We start from the raw sequence: 17,465 nt of genomic DNA on the forward strand, positions 1-17,465 counted from the left end.
GTTCACGCTCCCCTCAACCAGAGAAACTGTAAACCCAATACCATGATCAAAATCCGTTCCGTAGTCGATGCAGCCGCAAAGAACCCGCGCCGTCACCTCGGCTTCTTCCTCTACTCCCCCGTTATTTCCGTTCCGGAGCTACACACCCCAGTGCGAACGAAGTTAGGCGTGTCCATCCGACCAAACATAACTCCCAGCTTCAAAGACCCCAACCAGGTCAACTGCACCTACACCATCCGCGTATCCCGCACCTGGCTCCACGGCCCCGAGCGCGAAGCCATCTGCTCCGAACGCTTCCTCTGGGGCTCGGGCATCTACACCGACGACTCCGATCCCGTCGCGGCAGCCATCCACTCTGGCTTCATCAGAGGAGCATGGAACGACGAGGTCGACACCGACCTCCTCGAGAGAGTCAGCCGAGAACAGAATCCCAGCATCGACTTTAAGGATAATGTGCCAGACGCCCCGGTCGAACCGCCCGAGGGGAAAGACCTGCACATCAAGTTGCTGGTGCTGCCGCAGCTGGAGAAATATGGCGAGAGTGCGCGGTATGGGCTTAAATCGAGGACGTGGCCAGAAGAAGAAGAGGATGAGGTGGAGGAGGAGGTGGGAAAGGGTGCGCCGCATGACGGAGTGAGTTTTACGGTGTTGGATTGTACGTGGGTCGATGAGGGGTCTGCGAGGGGTCAGGAACGGAGTGGTGTGGCGAGGAGGAAGAGGTTGCATGCGCTGACGGTGCTGAGACCTCCGGCAGCTGCTGCTTGATATAGTGCGAAAGCAGCAGTAGTAATAGCAGTAGTCGTGATGCTGGCTTCCACTCAACCCGCTCTACTGCCCCTCTGCCTCCTCCTCCTCCTCTCTCAATCAGACAGATACACATGGCACGAGTCGCTTCTGCCCTGACAGCTCTCGATTGGTCGGCTGGGACGAGCTGTAAGTGGGGTTGTAAAGACTTGTGCGCCTCGCCTGCACATGGGTTTTCAGAATCCCCAAGATTCAATACGCCGAACTTTGTCCCCTCCCAACTGTGCACTTAACAGCAGAAACGCTCAGGTGTGATCGTCATGTCGCAATCACGAGACCGGCCCCACGAGCCTATAGGCTTACGTTTCGAGAGGAGGATTAGCCAGCTGGAAAGAGAGCGGGAAGCTGAAGCGGTGGCTCGCAAGGAGGCCAAGGTGAAAGCCTTACAGCAAGATGTGACGCTTGATATCGAAGGGAAGAGAGCCGAGTTACCGTCGCAAAGTTTGACATCGAACAGCTCGAAGGAATTAAGCAGCCGGTATCGGCGACCGAAAGTAGAGGTTGAAGATGAAGATGAACAACTTTCCAATAGGCAATTGAATGGAGAACCTGTACAGACCTCAAGTGTAAGAGCCAGTGCCATGCTCACTCCACCGCTCTACCCACATTCGTCCGATACTGGCAATGCACAAGAACTTGATGCTCGCTATCCGCTCAATACTATCCAAACGTTGAACTCTCGGCTTGAACGAGAGGAGAGAAGGGTCACAGAGCTCGAGCAAGAGTTGGGACGTGCAAAGGCACAGCTAGAGCATTACATTGCAGACCAGAATTCGATCCATCTGCTGCGGATACAAGCCGTGGTAGCTAATGATAAGGATGAGATCGCGAGGCTCAAAGTGGCTGGGGCTGGTGTCTCTGGGTTGGAATGGGCTTGGTGCTCGGGGTTGGTGTTCGGAGGGTTCTTGGATAGGTTGTGCTTGAGGTGAGGGGCGATCATGGCGGGTCGATTGATGGCACGAGACTCATAGACAGAAGAAGGGACAGGCTTATCAATGTTTTCTCTAGCCTTGATTCAGGCAATAGAGGCGCCAAATTGTAAGGGTCAAGAAGAGACTTGGACTACTACGTACTCTTCTTGGTTACCTGTGATGCACGACTCTGTAGTCGTACTGTATGTATGGAATATACTAACTAACGTGAATCAATCTATTCTATTCCAGTTCCAGCTAGTTGACAGGTTTCACTAACAGGTTTCACTATGATGCTGGCTTAGATAAGCCAGCCGTCCTTTTCCAGAGTGAGAATTACACCTTCATACGCAGGTCAAAGGCAAGAAGGAACAAGCACCGATATTAACATTGGAATCGGGAGTGATCCCAATATCATAGAAGGTATTGAAACAGAATATTAGTTGCTGACCGAACACTTCTGCCTCACCTACCTGTTTAGGTAAGGGAAGATGTACTGGTCATCGCCACCACCGTGCTCATCCTGAAGTCCATCCAGAAACTGTTCAACACTTCGCAATATAGACAGGTCAGTGAGCCATGTTCGAGGCCTCCAGTAGTCCTTTTCCGGGTCAGGGAATCTTGAACTGAAAGCTAGGAGGGGCGTTCTCTCCGTTCCAATTCATGCATTCATGGATATAGCCTATTCCACATGTCCAATAATCTTCCAAATATTGCCGCCTCCGTCATTAGCCACAAGAACCAGCCAGTGGCGAATGTGCTTAAATGTCTGCATACATGCTATCACTGCCTTACCTGCATCTGTTGCTTTCTTTCAGGAACTGCCAAGCCGCCATCTCACCTCTTGTGAGCCTGGACTTGAAAGAGAGATTGACGGTCATTGACAGCAGGATTTGCACTTCAAGTATGATATTGTCCTGATCAATTCCATGTGGGTTGCGATGGTCTCCCTATGCGATCGCGAAACCATGGATTTTGCCATCGTTGTCGCCTGGACGGCTCTTTTGGGATGTGGAAATGGCAACGTCAATGGTATTTGCTCTTCTCAAACCATTGATGCGATAATATGGTGTTCCGATAATAAGAGTGCCATCATAGTCGACACGAGGACGCTGTGGATCTGGCCATCGTACTCGGATATGTGTAAAGTGGGCACTTCTTGGTATGACATCTGAGCAAAAGCACGAGGAAGCCATGAGGGAGCGTCGCATATTGAGTGGCCTTTACTATCTCGACCGTTGTCTTCGTTCATGAACAGCGCCATGGCATCTCCCATAGCGACACGAGCATAGGCAAGAATGGCAGGTGATGCCGCGAGTGATGTGGCGTAGTGGACTGGTATAACGTCACGCACGTGTTTGGCGAATACACCTAGGATGCTGAAGATGTAGTTGTTCTCTTCAGAGTACATTGTTCTTGCTGGCGTATCAGAGCCATGGCGTGGTTGGCTGTGAAAGTCTCAACTCCTGCAGAGCATATAGGAAGCCTTTTCTGGTGGACGAGGCGGCAGCGATCCTGGGGCTCAACTTCTGCGTCACGTCTTCCCAAGATATAAGGGGCTCGTATGCCATAAGTCAGGGTATTTTTTGTTCGGAGCGTATATTTCTACCATGATGAACAATGGATTTCGCGAGATGGATTCCTGAAAACCCGGTACTCGAAGTTGATGAAAACCAACCAGCCACCCGGTCACCTCGTCTTCGAGGCCGTAGCGAGCTCCGTCTCTCTCCGTAAGATGCTGTGGAGGAAGTTCTTCATCATAGGTGCAATCGACGAAGTCGTGTCCCAGTGTGTCCGGTCTACTAGTATGCGAGTAGCCACGTCGGAGCATTTCTGACACTACCACGCATCGTGTCGACTCTTGATAGTACTCGGTCATCCGAGGAATCTCCCGGGCAATGTCAGATGCATCTTCTTGGTTGATGCACTTCCTCCTCTGACTCTGCGGCGTACATCTGCACATCTGAGAAATGCATTTGCTTTGCTTTGCTATCCGCACAAAAATACTGGCATAGGGAGAGGGTGTCGGCTTTCTCAGTCGTACCCCGGTATGCCTTACAGGCAGACTGCAAACTTCAATTTGAGAACAGTTGACAGGCGGTGTTGCTAATCTTTGTCTCGCTAAGTCTTTCCACATCTAATCACTACTAACTTGATTTTCATTCGTTGTGAGGCCTTGGCGCCTGCGGGGTTATTCCATCCGAACTTTGAGGATTCCTAATTATACACACGCACACACACATCCCAATTCATGCATTGAGCTGATACTGCTCTACATCCTGTGCAAATTCATTTACTTGAGCCAAAAAAGAGGGAATGCCGGCCTTGCCGCCGAACTTTGATCCATCCCAATTAAAGATAGTACAGCTCAAAATAGATTGGTCAGCCAGCAGTCTGTCACCAATTCGACTTTACCGCTGTCTTCTTCCACTTGCTCCTTCAGATTACCACTAGAATACGAATCTTCACCTTTCAAGAGAGGCAAATAGTGACAGTGGGCTTACTAGCTTGCCGGCCGTCTACTGCGACTCTAACAGAGATGTCTTCGGCCTTCTTCTTGTCGAATGGAGCTCACTAGCTTCCTGATCAGGAAACGCAAAGAGAGCTCCCGAATCGGCTAACTTTCTCTGTATGTTCGTGCTAATATCATGGACAATATTTTCGTGCACTGTTCGGATACCTGATGTTCTACCACCTATCCATGTCCGGAATATTAGAGCTTAGGTCGATCCAGCCAATTGGCAACATGTTGTGGTAAAATCACTCAGTTGCTCTCTACCCTAATCCGGATTGACATGAGTCTCTCACTTGATAAGCATATGCAGGATCACTGTAGCGGAACACTGATTGTCCATATGATTGGAGGCCTTGTGTGGGTTCTTGGAAGTGACGAAACAAAAGCTACGATAGACAGGGAACTGTTCGAATCAGACAGATACACATGGCACGAGTCGCTTCTGCCCTGACAGCTCTCGATTGGTCGGCTGGGACGAGCTGTAAGTGGGGTTGTAAAGACTTGTGCGCCTCGCCTGCACATGGGTTTTCAGAATCCCCAAGATTCAATACGCCGAACTTTGTCCCCTCCCAACTGTGCACTTAACAGCAGAAACGCTCAGGTGTGATCGTCATGTCGCAATCACGAGACCGGCCCCACGAGCCTATAGGCTTACGTTTCGAGAGGAGGATTAGCCAGCTGGAAAGAGAGCGGGAAGCTGAAGCGGTGGCTCGCAAGGAGGCCAAGGTGAAAGCCTTACAGCAAGATGTGACGCTTGATATCGAAGGGAAGAGAGCCGAGTTACCGTCGCAAAGTTTGACATCGAACAGCTCGAAGGAATTAAGCAGCCGGTATCGGCGACCGAAAGTAGAGGTTGAAGATGAAGATGAACAACTTTCCAATAGGCAATTGAATGGAGAACCTGTACAGACCTCAAGTGTAAGAGCCAGTGCCATGCTCACTCCACCGCTCTACCCACATTCGTCCGATACTGGCAATGCACAAGAACTTGATGCTCGCTATCCGCTCAATACTATCCAAACGTTGAACTCTCGGCTTGAACGAGAGGAGAGAAGGGTCACAGAGCTCGAGCAAGAGTTGGGACGTGCAAAGGCACAGCTAGAGCATTACATTGCAGACCAGAATTCGATCCATCTGCTGCGGATACAAGCCGTGGTAGCTAATGATAAGGATGAGATCGCGAGGCTCAAAGAACAGGTGGCAGAGCTAAGCATTCTTGTCGAAAGTTCCCGCAACGATGTTTCAAGACTCCAAGAGGAGCTCAGACAAAAAGATCGTTTGGTAGATGAGCTGAGAGCGGAGGTCAGACAGAAAGCCGAAGAGCTTCACAGGACAAGTCTGCCAGTCAAAGCTCATAAAGATCGTCGGAGATCAGAAAACCAAGTGAGGCCTGGTTGTTCTAGATTGCGGTTAGAGAGGAACAGCGATGGCATCAGGATCAAGAGAAATGAGACTATATTGCCCATAGCTAACAGCGTGACTTTTCCATTGACTTGAGACAACTGCACCAATAACTTATATAATAGCAAGTTCAAGTTGCAAGCACGATCCTGTCAATGTACTATTCCTCAGCATTGAGCACCCATAAGGTCGGAGGAATCGAGTTTTGTGGCTGCTTGTCTCAGGACAACAGTTTGGGAGTATAGACACACTGCACTATTATCTCCTCCTGTTTCTTGGAAGTGAAACTTTAGAGATATCTAGAATTGCACCGTAATTTCGGGTCTCTGAGTAAGAATTCTACTCATAGAATTACTTTGGGCCTATCCGATATGTGATATTACGCCTGTTTCCATCCTGTTTCAAATTGCTCCTCAAAGGTCTCCCTTCACTTCCATTCCTACAAGAGCGACAGCACTCACTGCGTGCTAACCGAGCTTGGTGGAGTCTGTTCAATGCCCACAGGACACTCCCCCCTTAAGTCACATGGCTTTCGCCACTTCATCGAGTAAAGACGCTAAGCTAAGGAGAAAGGACCAGCGGCGATTTGTGTCTTGGGTTCTCATTCTGTGGGATGTGTGTGTTGCTTCGCGTGTGATGCAGGATCATTCTCGCTCCCGTCAAAACTATTGAACAGCGATGACAGACCGTCGCCTGCAATCGAGGTTGCTGATGGACTGCGCAACGAGAGATTGTTCGGATGAGGCGTACTTTGTCCTGCACCCAGAGCATGTATACAAATCCCGTACTTTGCGCTAGGAAACTGCCACGCATTTGACTCATTCGTAGATCTGAGAAGGGGTTGCTGGAAGTGGTTTGGAAATCAGATCCCGGCAAACGCTAATCTAGGAGCCTCAACCGGATATTGTACAGAATGTTTTGAAGGCAAGGTATTTCGAGCCGCACAGAACTTATTGACAGCGAACTTCCCATCCATTGGCCCAAAGAAATCAACTCCACTCTCTGAGTAAAAGAAAACACGGTCCCACTTCTCAGCAAATACAGGCTATCAACCATCCAACCGCTTTAGACATTCTTTCCCATGGTTATCCCCAAGCCTACCCAGCCCCGTGGTCCATGGGCTGAAATTGCAGAAGGAAAGGGGCGGTAGCTTGGCAGATAGCAGACCTTAATTCACCCCCCAGGTAGCCGTATCAGACAGCAGTAGCGCCTTACAGTTACAGGAGGTATCAGTGTTGAGCCAACTCGGCCATACCATTTCTCGGCCATATTCTGCAAGATGACGACGTAGTACGCACTCGAGAAGTCGTAGGAAGTCGACTAGGTGGAAGGTGAGATCGTGAGAGGTTGGATTCGAATGGAGTTTCCTGCAATCCTGCTGTGGGAATCTCTATTCACCGTCGCTGATCATACCAATTCTGAGACCTCCGGACGTCCCGCTGTTAGGCTTGCAGCCTCTTCGATGTAGTAACTTCTCTTTGGAAAGGAGGGTTTATGGAAAAACCATCACTTGCGAAGAGTGCAACATTCGCTATAGGCGTTGGAAGAGGTAGGCAATGAACAGCCATAATGGGAGGAGACAATCTCTTTGTTGGTTTTAGCCATCTCTCCCTAATTTCGAAGGAATCAGTTCAGAAACTTCGACCTCCGGCTTGAAAAGAGTTGCGTTCCACTCTCGGCATCACAGGACGGACTTCGTCAAGGTCGAGCAATGACCACGACCCTTCTTCAAGTCATTAACCTTCACTTCGCTTCTTCTTCTCTCTTCTTCCGCGCAGATCTCCTTCTTCGCCCAGTCTTGCTTGTTGAAATGTCTTGCATATCCGTCCTGTGCGCTACTTCATCTTCAGCAGTTAGCGATGCCATCGTGCTCGCTGATCCAACTCGTACGTCGTTTCCCATCTCCGCTCGGCGTATGCCCAACTCTTCCAACAAAGACTCATACTCCTGAGCACAGCGCAGGGTGCGGGGATGATCCGGTCCTAGGCTCTCTTGAAAGGCTGAAGAAGCTCTCTGATACAACGGCCTCGCATCCTTGTATCTTTGCTGCTCTTTGTACAAAAAAGCAAGGCACCAGACAGTCAGCAGTGTATCAGTATGGTTCTTCCCTAGCACTATCTCCCTCAATTCCAACACCTGTAGATATATCTCCTCTGCCTCCTTATACTTCTGCTGATCTTGTATAACCGTTGCCAGATTATGCATAGTCGTCAGTGTATCAGGATGCTTCTTCCCTAGCACTATCTCCCCTGATTCCAACACCTGTAGATACATCTCCTCTGCCTCCTTATATTTCTGCTGATCTCCTAATACCCTTGCCAGATTATGCATAGTCGTCAGTGTATCAGGATGCTTCTTCCCTAGCACTATCTCCTCTGATTCCAACACCTGTAGATACATCTCCTCTGCCTCTTTACACTTCTGCTGATCTCTTAATACCCTTGCCAGATTATGCATAGTCGTCAGTGTATCAGGATGCTTCTTCCCTAGCACTATCTCCTCTGATTCCAACACCTGTAGATACATCTCCTCTGCCTCGTTATACTTCTGCTGAGCTTGTATAACCATTGCCAGATTATGCATAGTCATCAGTGTCTCAGGATGCTTTTCCCCTAGTATAGTCTCAGAATGCTTTAATATGTGTCTGAACATCTTCTCTGCTTCTTCGTACTTGCCTTGATTCTTTATGGTTCTTGCAAGACCATCCAGAGTCGAAAGTGTGTCAGGATGATCCTTTCCGTTCGTTACCTCACGTAACTCCACTGTCTTTCGATACATTTTCTCTGCTTCTGTGTACTTCCGTTGCCTATGAAGTGCTCTTCCTAGATTGTGCATGCTTGTCAAAGTGTCATAATGGTCCTCGCCAAGTACTGACTTCCTTCGTTTTAAGACCTGTTTATGCATCTTTTCTGCTTCCTTGTATTTGCCCTGAAGTTCCAGGATTAATCCCAACTGATCTTTACAATTCAACCAACAAACAGAACTCTCGCCCTCAATTTCTTCAAATAAGCTGAGTGCCTCCAAAACCTGCGATTCCGCGACATTGTAGTTTCCCTGTCCCCGCTCGTACCACCCAACCAGGTACAACAGATCAGCCCGTGCTCTCTTCAATGAATCTGATCTCAAACTTTGTAGTAATACCGCTTGAGCGTGGGGATAAAGGTTTTGACACGTCTTCATATTTTCATGCTTAGGATCAGGAAATTGATCGCTGAGCCGCTGTAGAGCTTGCCCTTCGTATTCGACCTTGTTTCCCGCTTTTTCCAGCCAGTCGTGAATTGAGAGCTGCACCAACCGGTGCATGGCGAACTTCTCGCTATCAGTCTCTTGCACAATTAGAGCGAACGTCTTGAGTGTGCCGATCGCGGTCGAGAAGTCATAGTCGCTAACTTCAGGATCCCTCAAAAGTGATTCCGGGATGTCACGCCGATCAAATAATGCCATCAGCGACAGCAGTTCAGCCGCGTGAGGCTCTTGATCTTGAATCTGGCTGAACGACAGCTTCCATGTTCGGAAAACTGCGTTTGGAAATCCGCGTTCACGTCGAGCGTCTTGAAGCTCGGCACTGAGGAAATCCTTTAGGTTCTTTTCGTCTTTCTCGAGAGCTGCGAGATACTTTTGCAGTGACATCTGGTTTCGTCGGATGAAGGCGGCAGCTTGGTTGATGGCGAGTGGAATGCATCCCAAAATATCCATCAACTTGGCCGACTCTGAAGAATCAACACCAGTCGCTGGATCCTTTGACCGCCCTTGCAATAAGAGTAGAGCTTCATGTATGGTGAACGGCGGCACTTCAATGCACTGTTCCCCGTTAATCAAATCTTCGCCAAGGTTTTTCCTGCGGGTCGTGATAAGGAGTAACTTGTTAGAGGATAAACAACTGGGTAGGTATTCAATCAGCGGTCTCTCGGATATCGAATCTTCACAAGAAGACGGTTCGCTATCATTGAGGAAGAAAAGCCCGGCGTCGTCTGCGTTATCCAAGATCATCAGCCACTGCGCATCTTGTTCATTGAGCCAATCTAATACTAGCCCACCGACATCAACTGCAGGATCATCATGGCGAGGGATTTCAAGACGCCGCGCTATCTCTTGGTATGCCTGATAGAAGCGACTGTGGTTCGCCGCATATACCCAGAATATGTGGTATTGGGGGTGCTTCTTCCGGAAACGGTGCGCGTACTCGATCGCGATTTGGGACTTCCTGTTGAAATTGGTCAGCATAAGACGACTCCATGAGGGGATTTTTACCCCATCCCTCCCCATCCTGAGAGCGAAGCGCGGTACTGCTCTTGAAGTTTCTCTTCGATGAGAGTGATGATTCCTTCTCGGCCGACGAAATGCTTGTCTCGTTCGAATGGGACCGTGAAGACTGGCTTCGGAGTTGCAGACGGAGCTATTTCGAGATAAAGGAGTCAGAATGAGCACACAGCTTTAGATCACGATTCACAAATGAAGACAGAGTCAAGGTCAAGGTCAACAATCACACCATCAACGATCCTCTATCTCAAGATCCCTTATTGGGGGGTAAAATAAATAAAATCCATCCACGGAAGCTTGGTTAAAAAAGCAGCTGGCATTTAGGTTGTGATATACAAAGATCGTGTGGATATCACGACTGGCATGAAACATCCAGATCGTGCTCTACCATAACACCCAAGCCGCACATCTTCCAGTATGTTTGTATGTATGTCAATAAGAGGCTCACCAGGTTGTGATTCGGTCCTAAGGACGCGACTGGTGCGGACGACTTCTTCCCCAGGCATGGCCTGTAACAGCTCCTTGGCATATGCTGCTGCCGTTGCTGCCGCATAGCCTTGCCATTGATCGTTCTTATGTGTGTCCGAGTAGTCGCAGATTCCCCGGACGATGAGACAGGGGAAGTTGTCCATCAAGCCGGCTGCCTCCATCTCGAAACAGAGGACATCGTGCTCGGCTGCCAGTCTGTCACGGATCGTTGCGTCTTTCATCAGCTTGTCTGCTGAGGCGATAAGGCCATAGTGTATTGCTGGATTGTCTTCATCTTCGCTTCGCGGCTTGCGCGTGATCAAGGTGGTGTTGTCACACACATCAACGCAGGGTTGGTAGCCATCTCTGTGGACATATTTCGTGGCATACAATCGGTCATGCTCTAGACCAGGATGCTTGAATTTCTTCCTGAGCCTGGAATTATGTTGAATCATTGCATTGACTGAATCGACAATTCGATGGCCTTTGCGCGCATGCAGGACTCTGATATCGTGCAAGGCCGTTAGAAGAGCGGTTGGGGGTGCATTCAACAAGCCTTTGTGTTCGAATGCCTTGTCTTGTATCACCTTCCCAAAATCATAATGTATCACACCGCCGGTCTCGCCGGTGGGAGAGCTGACTACGACATCCCCTAATCTAATATCATGTTTCTGAGTCGGTGCACCACCCCCGATCCCTACCATTAGCCTGATACGGATAGATGGAAAGCTGCGGAGCAAGTCTTGAGCCACAGTTGCTGCTGAAGAGACGCCATATTTCCCACTCGGAAGACCCGCGATCACCACGTTGTGGCTGCCAATTCGACCGAAACTGTAGGCGTTGTTGTCATGAGGCTGCTTCAGTAAGCGGGGGTACTCTTCCTCCAACAGCTCACAAGCGGCGATGCGTTCTACTTCAACAGCGCAGATCCATGCCACTGTGTAATCATTGTGTGTCAGAGTAGAAGAAGGCGCCATGCGGAGGCGGGCGGCTCCCAGAGGAGCCGGTGCGGCTTGACTCGTATACTTTGACGAGATGGAGTACGCTGATGGTCCTAAATAAGAGCGGCGGCAACAGCTGCTGCGAGATGATACAGATCTAGAGAATGTGAGATGTGAACTTGTGAAGCAGCACGCTGCAACATAATCGAGTTCACAAATCCAGCCTTGTCAAGCAGGCATTAACCCCAAACTTTCGTCTTGAGTGTCGACAGCCAATGACAGCACAGCCTGCACGCAATCTCACTAGTGGCGGTAAATGCATCTACGCGGTTCTCCTCAATTGGCGCGTTTCTCCTTGGATGGGTGGCCCTGAGCCAGATCTGGCCTGAAGGCTCCAGATCTTTGCTTGCAGGTCTAAGCGCTGGGAGGTCACAGAGGACTTTCCTCAAAATCAAAAACATCCAAAGCCCGTCGCACTACGCGCTTGACGCCTCCAACGGTTCAAGCGGTTACTGTGCATTGCGAAAGTCTTGCGAATCCTTGGTGTTATTCATATCGAGAATTGCTGGCGCCGCTCTGTCAAACAGAAACAGCTTCTGAGTGTTAGAATCCCTGCGTATATGATACGTATCTGTTACGTATTAGCATGGTGGTACAAGGTTCCCCGCATGCAAAACGCACGAAACGCTCTTGTAACTGTTACGCCCTGTTATTTATGGCAGTGAGCATTGCTATACGAATTGAACGCCAAATGCTGTTTCTGAGCTGTTACAGTAATGCGCTTCTGTAGCTATCCCTATGAGCAAATGCTCCTCTTGATAGGAGTAACTCAATCAAGTGAATTGGCACCTCCGTATGCTATTTTGCACCAACTTCTAACACTGAGGACTAAATAAGATTCTTATTCGAGACCCTATGTGCAATTCGAGCATTCACAGCAGGAAACCCTATTGTTTGTTCCACCAGCTTCATGCCACCAGACAAGATTGGGTACCCGGTGAAATCTTTGGTTTACATGTGACTGCTTGTCGATAGATGAGTTTATCAGGCAGATCTGCGGTCCTGCCTGGCTGAAGTCTCGAGTTGTATATAGTGTTACGAATACGAACCTGGGAAGACAAGCAGTGGCCACCTCAGCGCGCGCCTTGCTTCTTGTCCACAACATTACTTTCGCGAGATAGCTTTCGAATCCACGGATCGTCCAGTCCAAAACGTAGTCATACCCGAAGCCTGAGTGCCGGAGAAACCGACAAACAGATTCCGGAGGTAGTGTATTCTGGACGGTTCGGGTCCCTCAGATCACGGAGGTATTTCATGTAGATGATAAACTCACCGGCAGGTCCCTGCTGAGCTCGTTCACACCGGCTTGCTGCTCTTCTCTGATCGCGCTTGTGTTTCACTTGCCGGTTGGGTGCCTGGAGCCCTTACCACGGAGGGGACCCACGCCGGAAGTTCAGCGCCATGTAACCAGCGAATCGAAATCGTAGTGGCACGATGAGGCTGGTTAGTCAAGTACTAGGCACTGCGATCACCAAGCTCACCCACATCCAGATGCTCATTTTTGCTGGTGAAAGCGACAGGTACAAACCAACCAAAGAAGGGCGAAAGGCTCGGAAAGAGTTGGGATGTCGTACGCTGTCGTACAGTACTATGCTGGTCGGTGGTGGCCATTCCCATGTCCGGTCGACAATCGAATTGATAATGGGCCCTCCGTGTCGGGACTACTGTTTCGAGATAAATTTCTAGACATCCACGCAGTTGATAGTGCCCTGTTATATGAATTTCGAGCCCTGGATTGTGGTACGGCGACGAAGTTGAAGACTGACTGCCCCTTGACACCTGCCATATAGATTAGATATTCGTCTGCTCTGTTCAGCGCCATGGGCACCATCTCGCTGCTGCATTGCAGTGCCTTCTCATTTTGCGGCAGGAAGAGGTCGCTGAACTTGTCCACTTACTTGGACCACACCTCCATGGACCAGAAGTATCGCTTCTGCTCGTTATCTTCCCAGACGTCGCGGATAATGTTGGTTGCTGCAGGAGCTGACTCATTGACTCCATCAGCTCAGATCTCTGCAGCAGCGCCGGTTCGCGAGCCTTGACGAACAGCCGTGTCACCCCCTCGCCGACGAGTCCTGCAACGTAGTGGCAGTATAGCTCGTAGTCCTTGATGGTCTTGACACCGTTGCTTGTCATCCGCATTTTCTGCGTAGTCCGCCATGCCATTGTCTATTCGCTTAGTGATGTCCTGATAATGACCTTATACTCGTCCTTGATCTTGTTCTGGTCACGCAGTTAAACTTGCAAGCACCTCCCTGTCTTCTCTTCGGGGCCGTTACCATTGTAAGTCCACGGCATTTTGCGGCAAACATGCTAAAAGTGCGAGATATGGGTCGAGGCAGGCGATCGTGGCAGGAGTGAAGAAGATTCTTTGCATCTTCGCTGTGTATTTTATTAAGTATAAATCTAAAATCCTTTTGAATAACTGTTTTATTTTCAATAACTGGATATGAACTTTTCATAAATTCGAGCAGTATTCTAAGATGTTATGCTAACATACCAAGAAGGAAAGCAGCCTATTCGGTGACACAGCGGACAATAAAAAGAAACATTATTATGATGTTATGCTAATAGTATCGTTGATAAATAGCAAACTAAGAAAGAATGATTACTCAAGGTCAGCGGACACTGAAGGGGAGATCGTCTTTTAAGGCTAGGGAGATTCCCTTTATAAGAGGGGGTGCGGGTTTTCTTAATGGAATGAAGAGATGGAAGTGTCAGAAAGAGAGGTACGGATCACATGACCTCAGGTGCAGCGAGTGTCAAAAGCGGCGGCAAAGACCGCCGAAACAGCAGCCCTGTACCCACCGGCTAGCTTTGATCACGTGCCATGAAAGGGTCCCGCTTATCGATAAGAACCTAAAACCGCGAATTTCCAGCGCCAAGATTTCATGGATTTTGTGGAGAAAGGAAGGTCATTTTCCCACACATGATGATCAGATAATAGCACCGTAGTGGTGGTCAAGCGAGTTCCCCGATTGTCTTCGATGATGGCGGATCAAGTCAACAGACCGCATCGCGCGCCCAAAGAGAAGAAAAAAAGGGCACCTGGAGGTCAGTTTGTACGTGCAGACATGCAGACGGCCGACTGACAGCGACGACAGAGAAGAACGTCAAAGCATTCGCTTACGCAAACCCCGGCCGCCTCAACAAGCAAGCCGTTAGAGCTCAAGATGTAGGACTTGGAAATCCAGCCTCGAGACGCGCGCATTAATTATCTTGCTGCAGGTCAAAGAAAAGCGGTTACATGTCCCCCTCGTCGATCGACTACCCGAAGAGGCGCCTCCCATCGTTGTCGCTGTCGTCGGTCCCCCCGGCGTGGGCAAAACGACGCTCATCAAGTCTCTGATCAAGCGATACACCAAGCAGACGCTCTCGCACCCTACCGGGCCCCTCACGGTGGTGACCTCGAAGCGCAGACGCCTTACCTTCCTCGAATGCCCGTCCGACTCCCTGGCCGCTTCGATAGATGTGGCAAAGATAGCCGATATTGTGCTACTGATGATCGATGGCAACTATGGCTTCGAGATGGAGACGATGGAATTTTTGAATGCGCTTAGCGCCAGTGGCATGCCGGGGAATGTATTTGGGATTCTTACACATCTCGACTTGTTCAAAAAGCAAAGCGCATTGCGCGAGGCAAAGAAGAGGCTCAAACATCGGTTCTGGGCCGAGCTCTACCAAGGCGCAAAGCTGTTCTACTTGAGTGGTGTGATCAATGGGAGATATCCGGACAGGGAAGTACATAACCTTAGCAGATTCTTGAGTGTGATGAAGAATCCGAGGCCGTTGGTTTGGCGCAATTCGCACCCATATTGTCTGGCAGACCGCTTTCTCGACGTAACACCTCCCACACAAATGGAGGAGAACGCAAAATGTGATCGGGAGATCGCGCTGTACGGATATCTACGAGGGACCAACCTCCCAGCAAACAAGGCCAGGGTACACGTTCCTGGGGTTGGAGATCTCACCGTGAAGGAAATAGAAGCATTACCAGATCCGTGCCCAACACCTCATATGGATCAAGCCATCGCTAAAGTAACAGGCAAATCTGGCAGGCGAAGGCTAGGGGAGAAGCAAAAGTTACTGTTTGCGCCAATGTCAGATGTAGGGGGAGTTCTAGTCGACAAAGATGCAGTCTACATCGATGTGAAAACTTCAACCTTTAATCGTGATGCTGAGGATGTCGAAGATCGTGGCCTAGGTGAACAGCTGATGCTAGGGCTCCAAGGCGAACGAAAACTGCTTGGTGAAGCAGGATCTGGTGTCCGTCTATTTCAAGGTGGTGGTGAGCTTGCTTCAGCCGACGACGACAAGATTGAGAGTCATGTTGGACGAAGTGGCCAGAGGCAGGCCAGATTCATCGAAAGGGAAGCTGGAGACGATGATGAGGATGAAGGATTTGAAAGCGGCGGAAGCGGCGGAAGCTCTGATGCTGAAGATGAGGACGACGGGGATAACGTGCTTGAGACACATGGCCAACCAGGATTCCTGACCAAGAATGACCGAGACACTGATGGAAAGAATGGGGACATTGCTTTTGCGGACAGCGATTCGGACATTGGTTCTGTGTCTTCCATCGAGGACCAAGAGCTAGAGGATAACTCTGACGAAGAGAGTGATGGTGAGGACGATGGCGCTCTACGATGGAAGGAAAACATGGCCGAGAATGCCAAAAAGCTACACACCATCAAGATCGCCTATCGAGCGGTTGATCTGTCAAGGATGATGTATGATGAATCACTTTCCCCTGCCGATGTTGTTCGTCAGTGGAGCGGACAAGCGGTGCCGGGTAAGGAAACCGAAACTGGTGGCGAGGACGGGGATGAATTCTTCCGGAAGAGTCGTGGCGAGAATGAAGAAGATCTCGATGATCGTCTCACTCCAAAATACGATTATCAGCAACTGGCACAGAAATGGCAGGATCCGGAAATGATCGATTCAATACGGCACCGCTTCACAAAGGCAGCTCTTGCCAGTGGTGCTAATGATCTGGGTGAGGGTGGTGATGACGATCAAGACGAAGAAGATGATGGGGGTGGATCGGATGAAGGAGACGGCGAGTTCGAAGATCTCGAAGCTGGCGACGCCATCAACGGAAACGCACCACCATCAGACGAGCTCGATCTTGATGCAGAGCGGGCCCGGAATGCGAAACGAAAAGAAGAATTGAAACTTCGCTTCGAGGAAGAGGATCGTGAAGGCTTTGCAAACATCAAGAACAAAACGGGTGGCCCTGAGGAGCAGTTCGGTGAAGACGAGTGGTATGATGCGCAGAAAGCTGCCCTGAAGAAACAGTCGGACATCAATCGTGCAGAGCTTGACACATTGGATCCAGTGGCTCGAGCACGAGCAGAGGGATTCAAAGCGGGCATATATGCCCGAATCGTCCTCGATCAGGTACCATATGAGTTCGCTCGATCTTTCGACTCCCGCAATCCCATCATTATCGGCGGTCTTGCGCCAACCGAAGAGCGATTTGGCTTCGTCCAGGTGCGAATCAAGCGTCACCGATGGCACAAGAAGATCCTGAAAACGAACGACCCACTAATCTTCTCGCTGGGATGGCGTCGATTCCAGACTCTGCCCATCTACAGCATATCCGACTCCCGCACCCGCAACCGGATGCTCAAATACACGCCCGAACACATGCACTGCTTCGGCACCTTCTACGGGCCCCTCGTGGCGCCCAACACGGGTTTCTGCTGCGTGCAGTCGTTCAGCAACTCGAACCCGGGCTTCCGCATCGCGGCCACGGGGGTGGTGCTCAACGTCGACGAGGCCAGCGAGATCGTCAAGAAGCTCAAGCTGACCGGCCACCCGTACAAGATCTTCCGCAACACCGCCTTCATCCGCGACATGTTCAGCTCGGCCATCGAGATCGCCAAGTTCGAGGGGGCATCCATCCGCACCGTGTCTGGTATAAGGGGGCAGATCAAACGCGCCCTCAGCAAACCTGAGGGCCACTTCCGCGCCACCTTCGAAGACAAGATCTTGATGTCGGATATCGTCTTCCTCAGGGCCTGGTACCCGGTCAAACCGCACCGCTTCTACAACCCGGTCACTAATCTCCTCGACACGCCCCCTCCTCCCCCAACCGCAACC

General features: G+C 50.1%; 6 protein-coding genes across 6 annotated transcripts in view; 4 read left to right on the forward strand and 2 right to left on the reverse strand.

Moving 5' to 3' along the window:
- Window positions 1-765, forward strand: part of EPUS_01544 (uncharacterized protein) — a gene marked incomplete at both ends in the record, with an annotated part of 5,521 nt that extends 4,756 nt beyond the window's left edge. Inside the window, one exon of the mRNA XM_007788682.1 lies at window positions 1-765. This exon is cut by the window's left edge and continues 181 nt beyond it. Within this exon, the coding sequence (XP_007786872.1) occupies window positions 1-765 (765 nt within the window).
- Window positions 766-1,064: 299 nt separating this feature from the next.
- Window positions 1,065-1,733, forward strand: EPUS_01545 (uncharacterized protein; the record flags this gene model as incomplete). Its single annotated transcript, XM_007788683.1, has 1 exon — window positions 1,065-1,733. One exon carries the CDS (start codon window positions 1,065-1,067, stop codon window positions 1,731-1,733), a length of 669 nt encoding a protein of 222 aa, XP_007786873.1.
- Window positions 1,734-2,760: 1,027 nt separating this feature from the next.
- Window positions 2,761-3,126, reverse strand: EPUS_01546 (uncharacterized protein; the record flags this gene model as incomplete). The annotated part of the gene is made up of 1 exon (XM_007788684.1): window positions 2,761-3,126. The coding sequence occupies one exon, from the start codon at window positions 3,124-3,126 to the stop codon at window positions 2,761-2,763; it is 366 nt and encodes a 121-aa protein (XP_007786874.1).
- Window positions 3,127-4,842: 1,716 nt separating this feature from the next.
- EPUS_01547 (uncharacterized protein) lies at window positions 4,843-5,727 on the forward strand (the record flags this gene model as incomplete). The annotated part of the gene is made up of 1 exon (XM_007788685.1): window positions 4,843-5,727. One exon carries the CDS (start codon window positions 4,843-4,845, stop codon window positions 5,725-5,727), a length of 885 nt encoding a protein of 294 aa, XP_007786875.1.
- Window positions 5,728-7,374: 1,647 nt separating this feature from the next.
- EPUS_01548 (uncharacterized protein) lies at window positions 7,375-13,526 on the reverse strand (the record flags this gene model as incomplete). Its single annotated transcript, XM_007788686.1, has 4 exons — window positions 7,375-9,835; window positions 9,883-10,027; window positions 10,340-11,296; window positions 13,259-13,526. The coding sequence occupies 4 exons, from the start codon at window positions 13,524-13,526 to the stop codon at window positions 7,375-7,377; spliced, it is 3,831 nt and encodes a 1,276-aa protein (XP_007786876.1).
- Window positions 13,527-14,350: 824 nt separating this feature from the next.
- Window positions 14,351-17,465, forward strand: part of EPUS_01549 (uncharacterized protein) — a gene marked incomplete at both ends in the record, with an annotated part of 6,777 nt that continues 3,662 nt past the window's right edge. Inside the window, 4 exons of the mRNA XM_007788687.1 lie at window positions 14,351-14,414; window positions 14,465-14,535; window positions 14,589-16,152; window positions 16,381-17,280. Of these exons, the coding sequence (XP_007786877.1) occupies window positions 14,351-14,414; window positions 14,465-14,535; window positions 14,589-16,152; window positions 16,381-17,280 (2,599 nt within the window). The remainder of the gene's footprint in view (window positions 14,415-14,464; window positions 14,536-14,588; window positions 16,153-16,380; window positions 17,281-17,465) is intronic.

Source organism: Endocarpon pusillum, assembly GCF_000464535.1.
Source record: "Endocarpon pusillum Z07020 unplaced genomic scaffold C721943, whole genome shotgun sequence".
In the NCBI taxonomy this organism is placed as follows: domain Eukaryota; kingdom Fungi; phylum Ascomycota; class Eurotiomycetes; order Verrucariales; family Verrucariaceae; genus Endocarpon; species Endocarpon pusillum.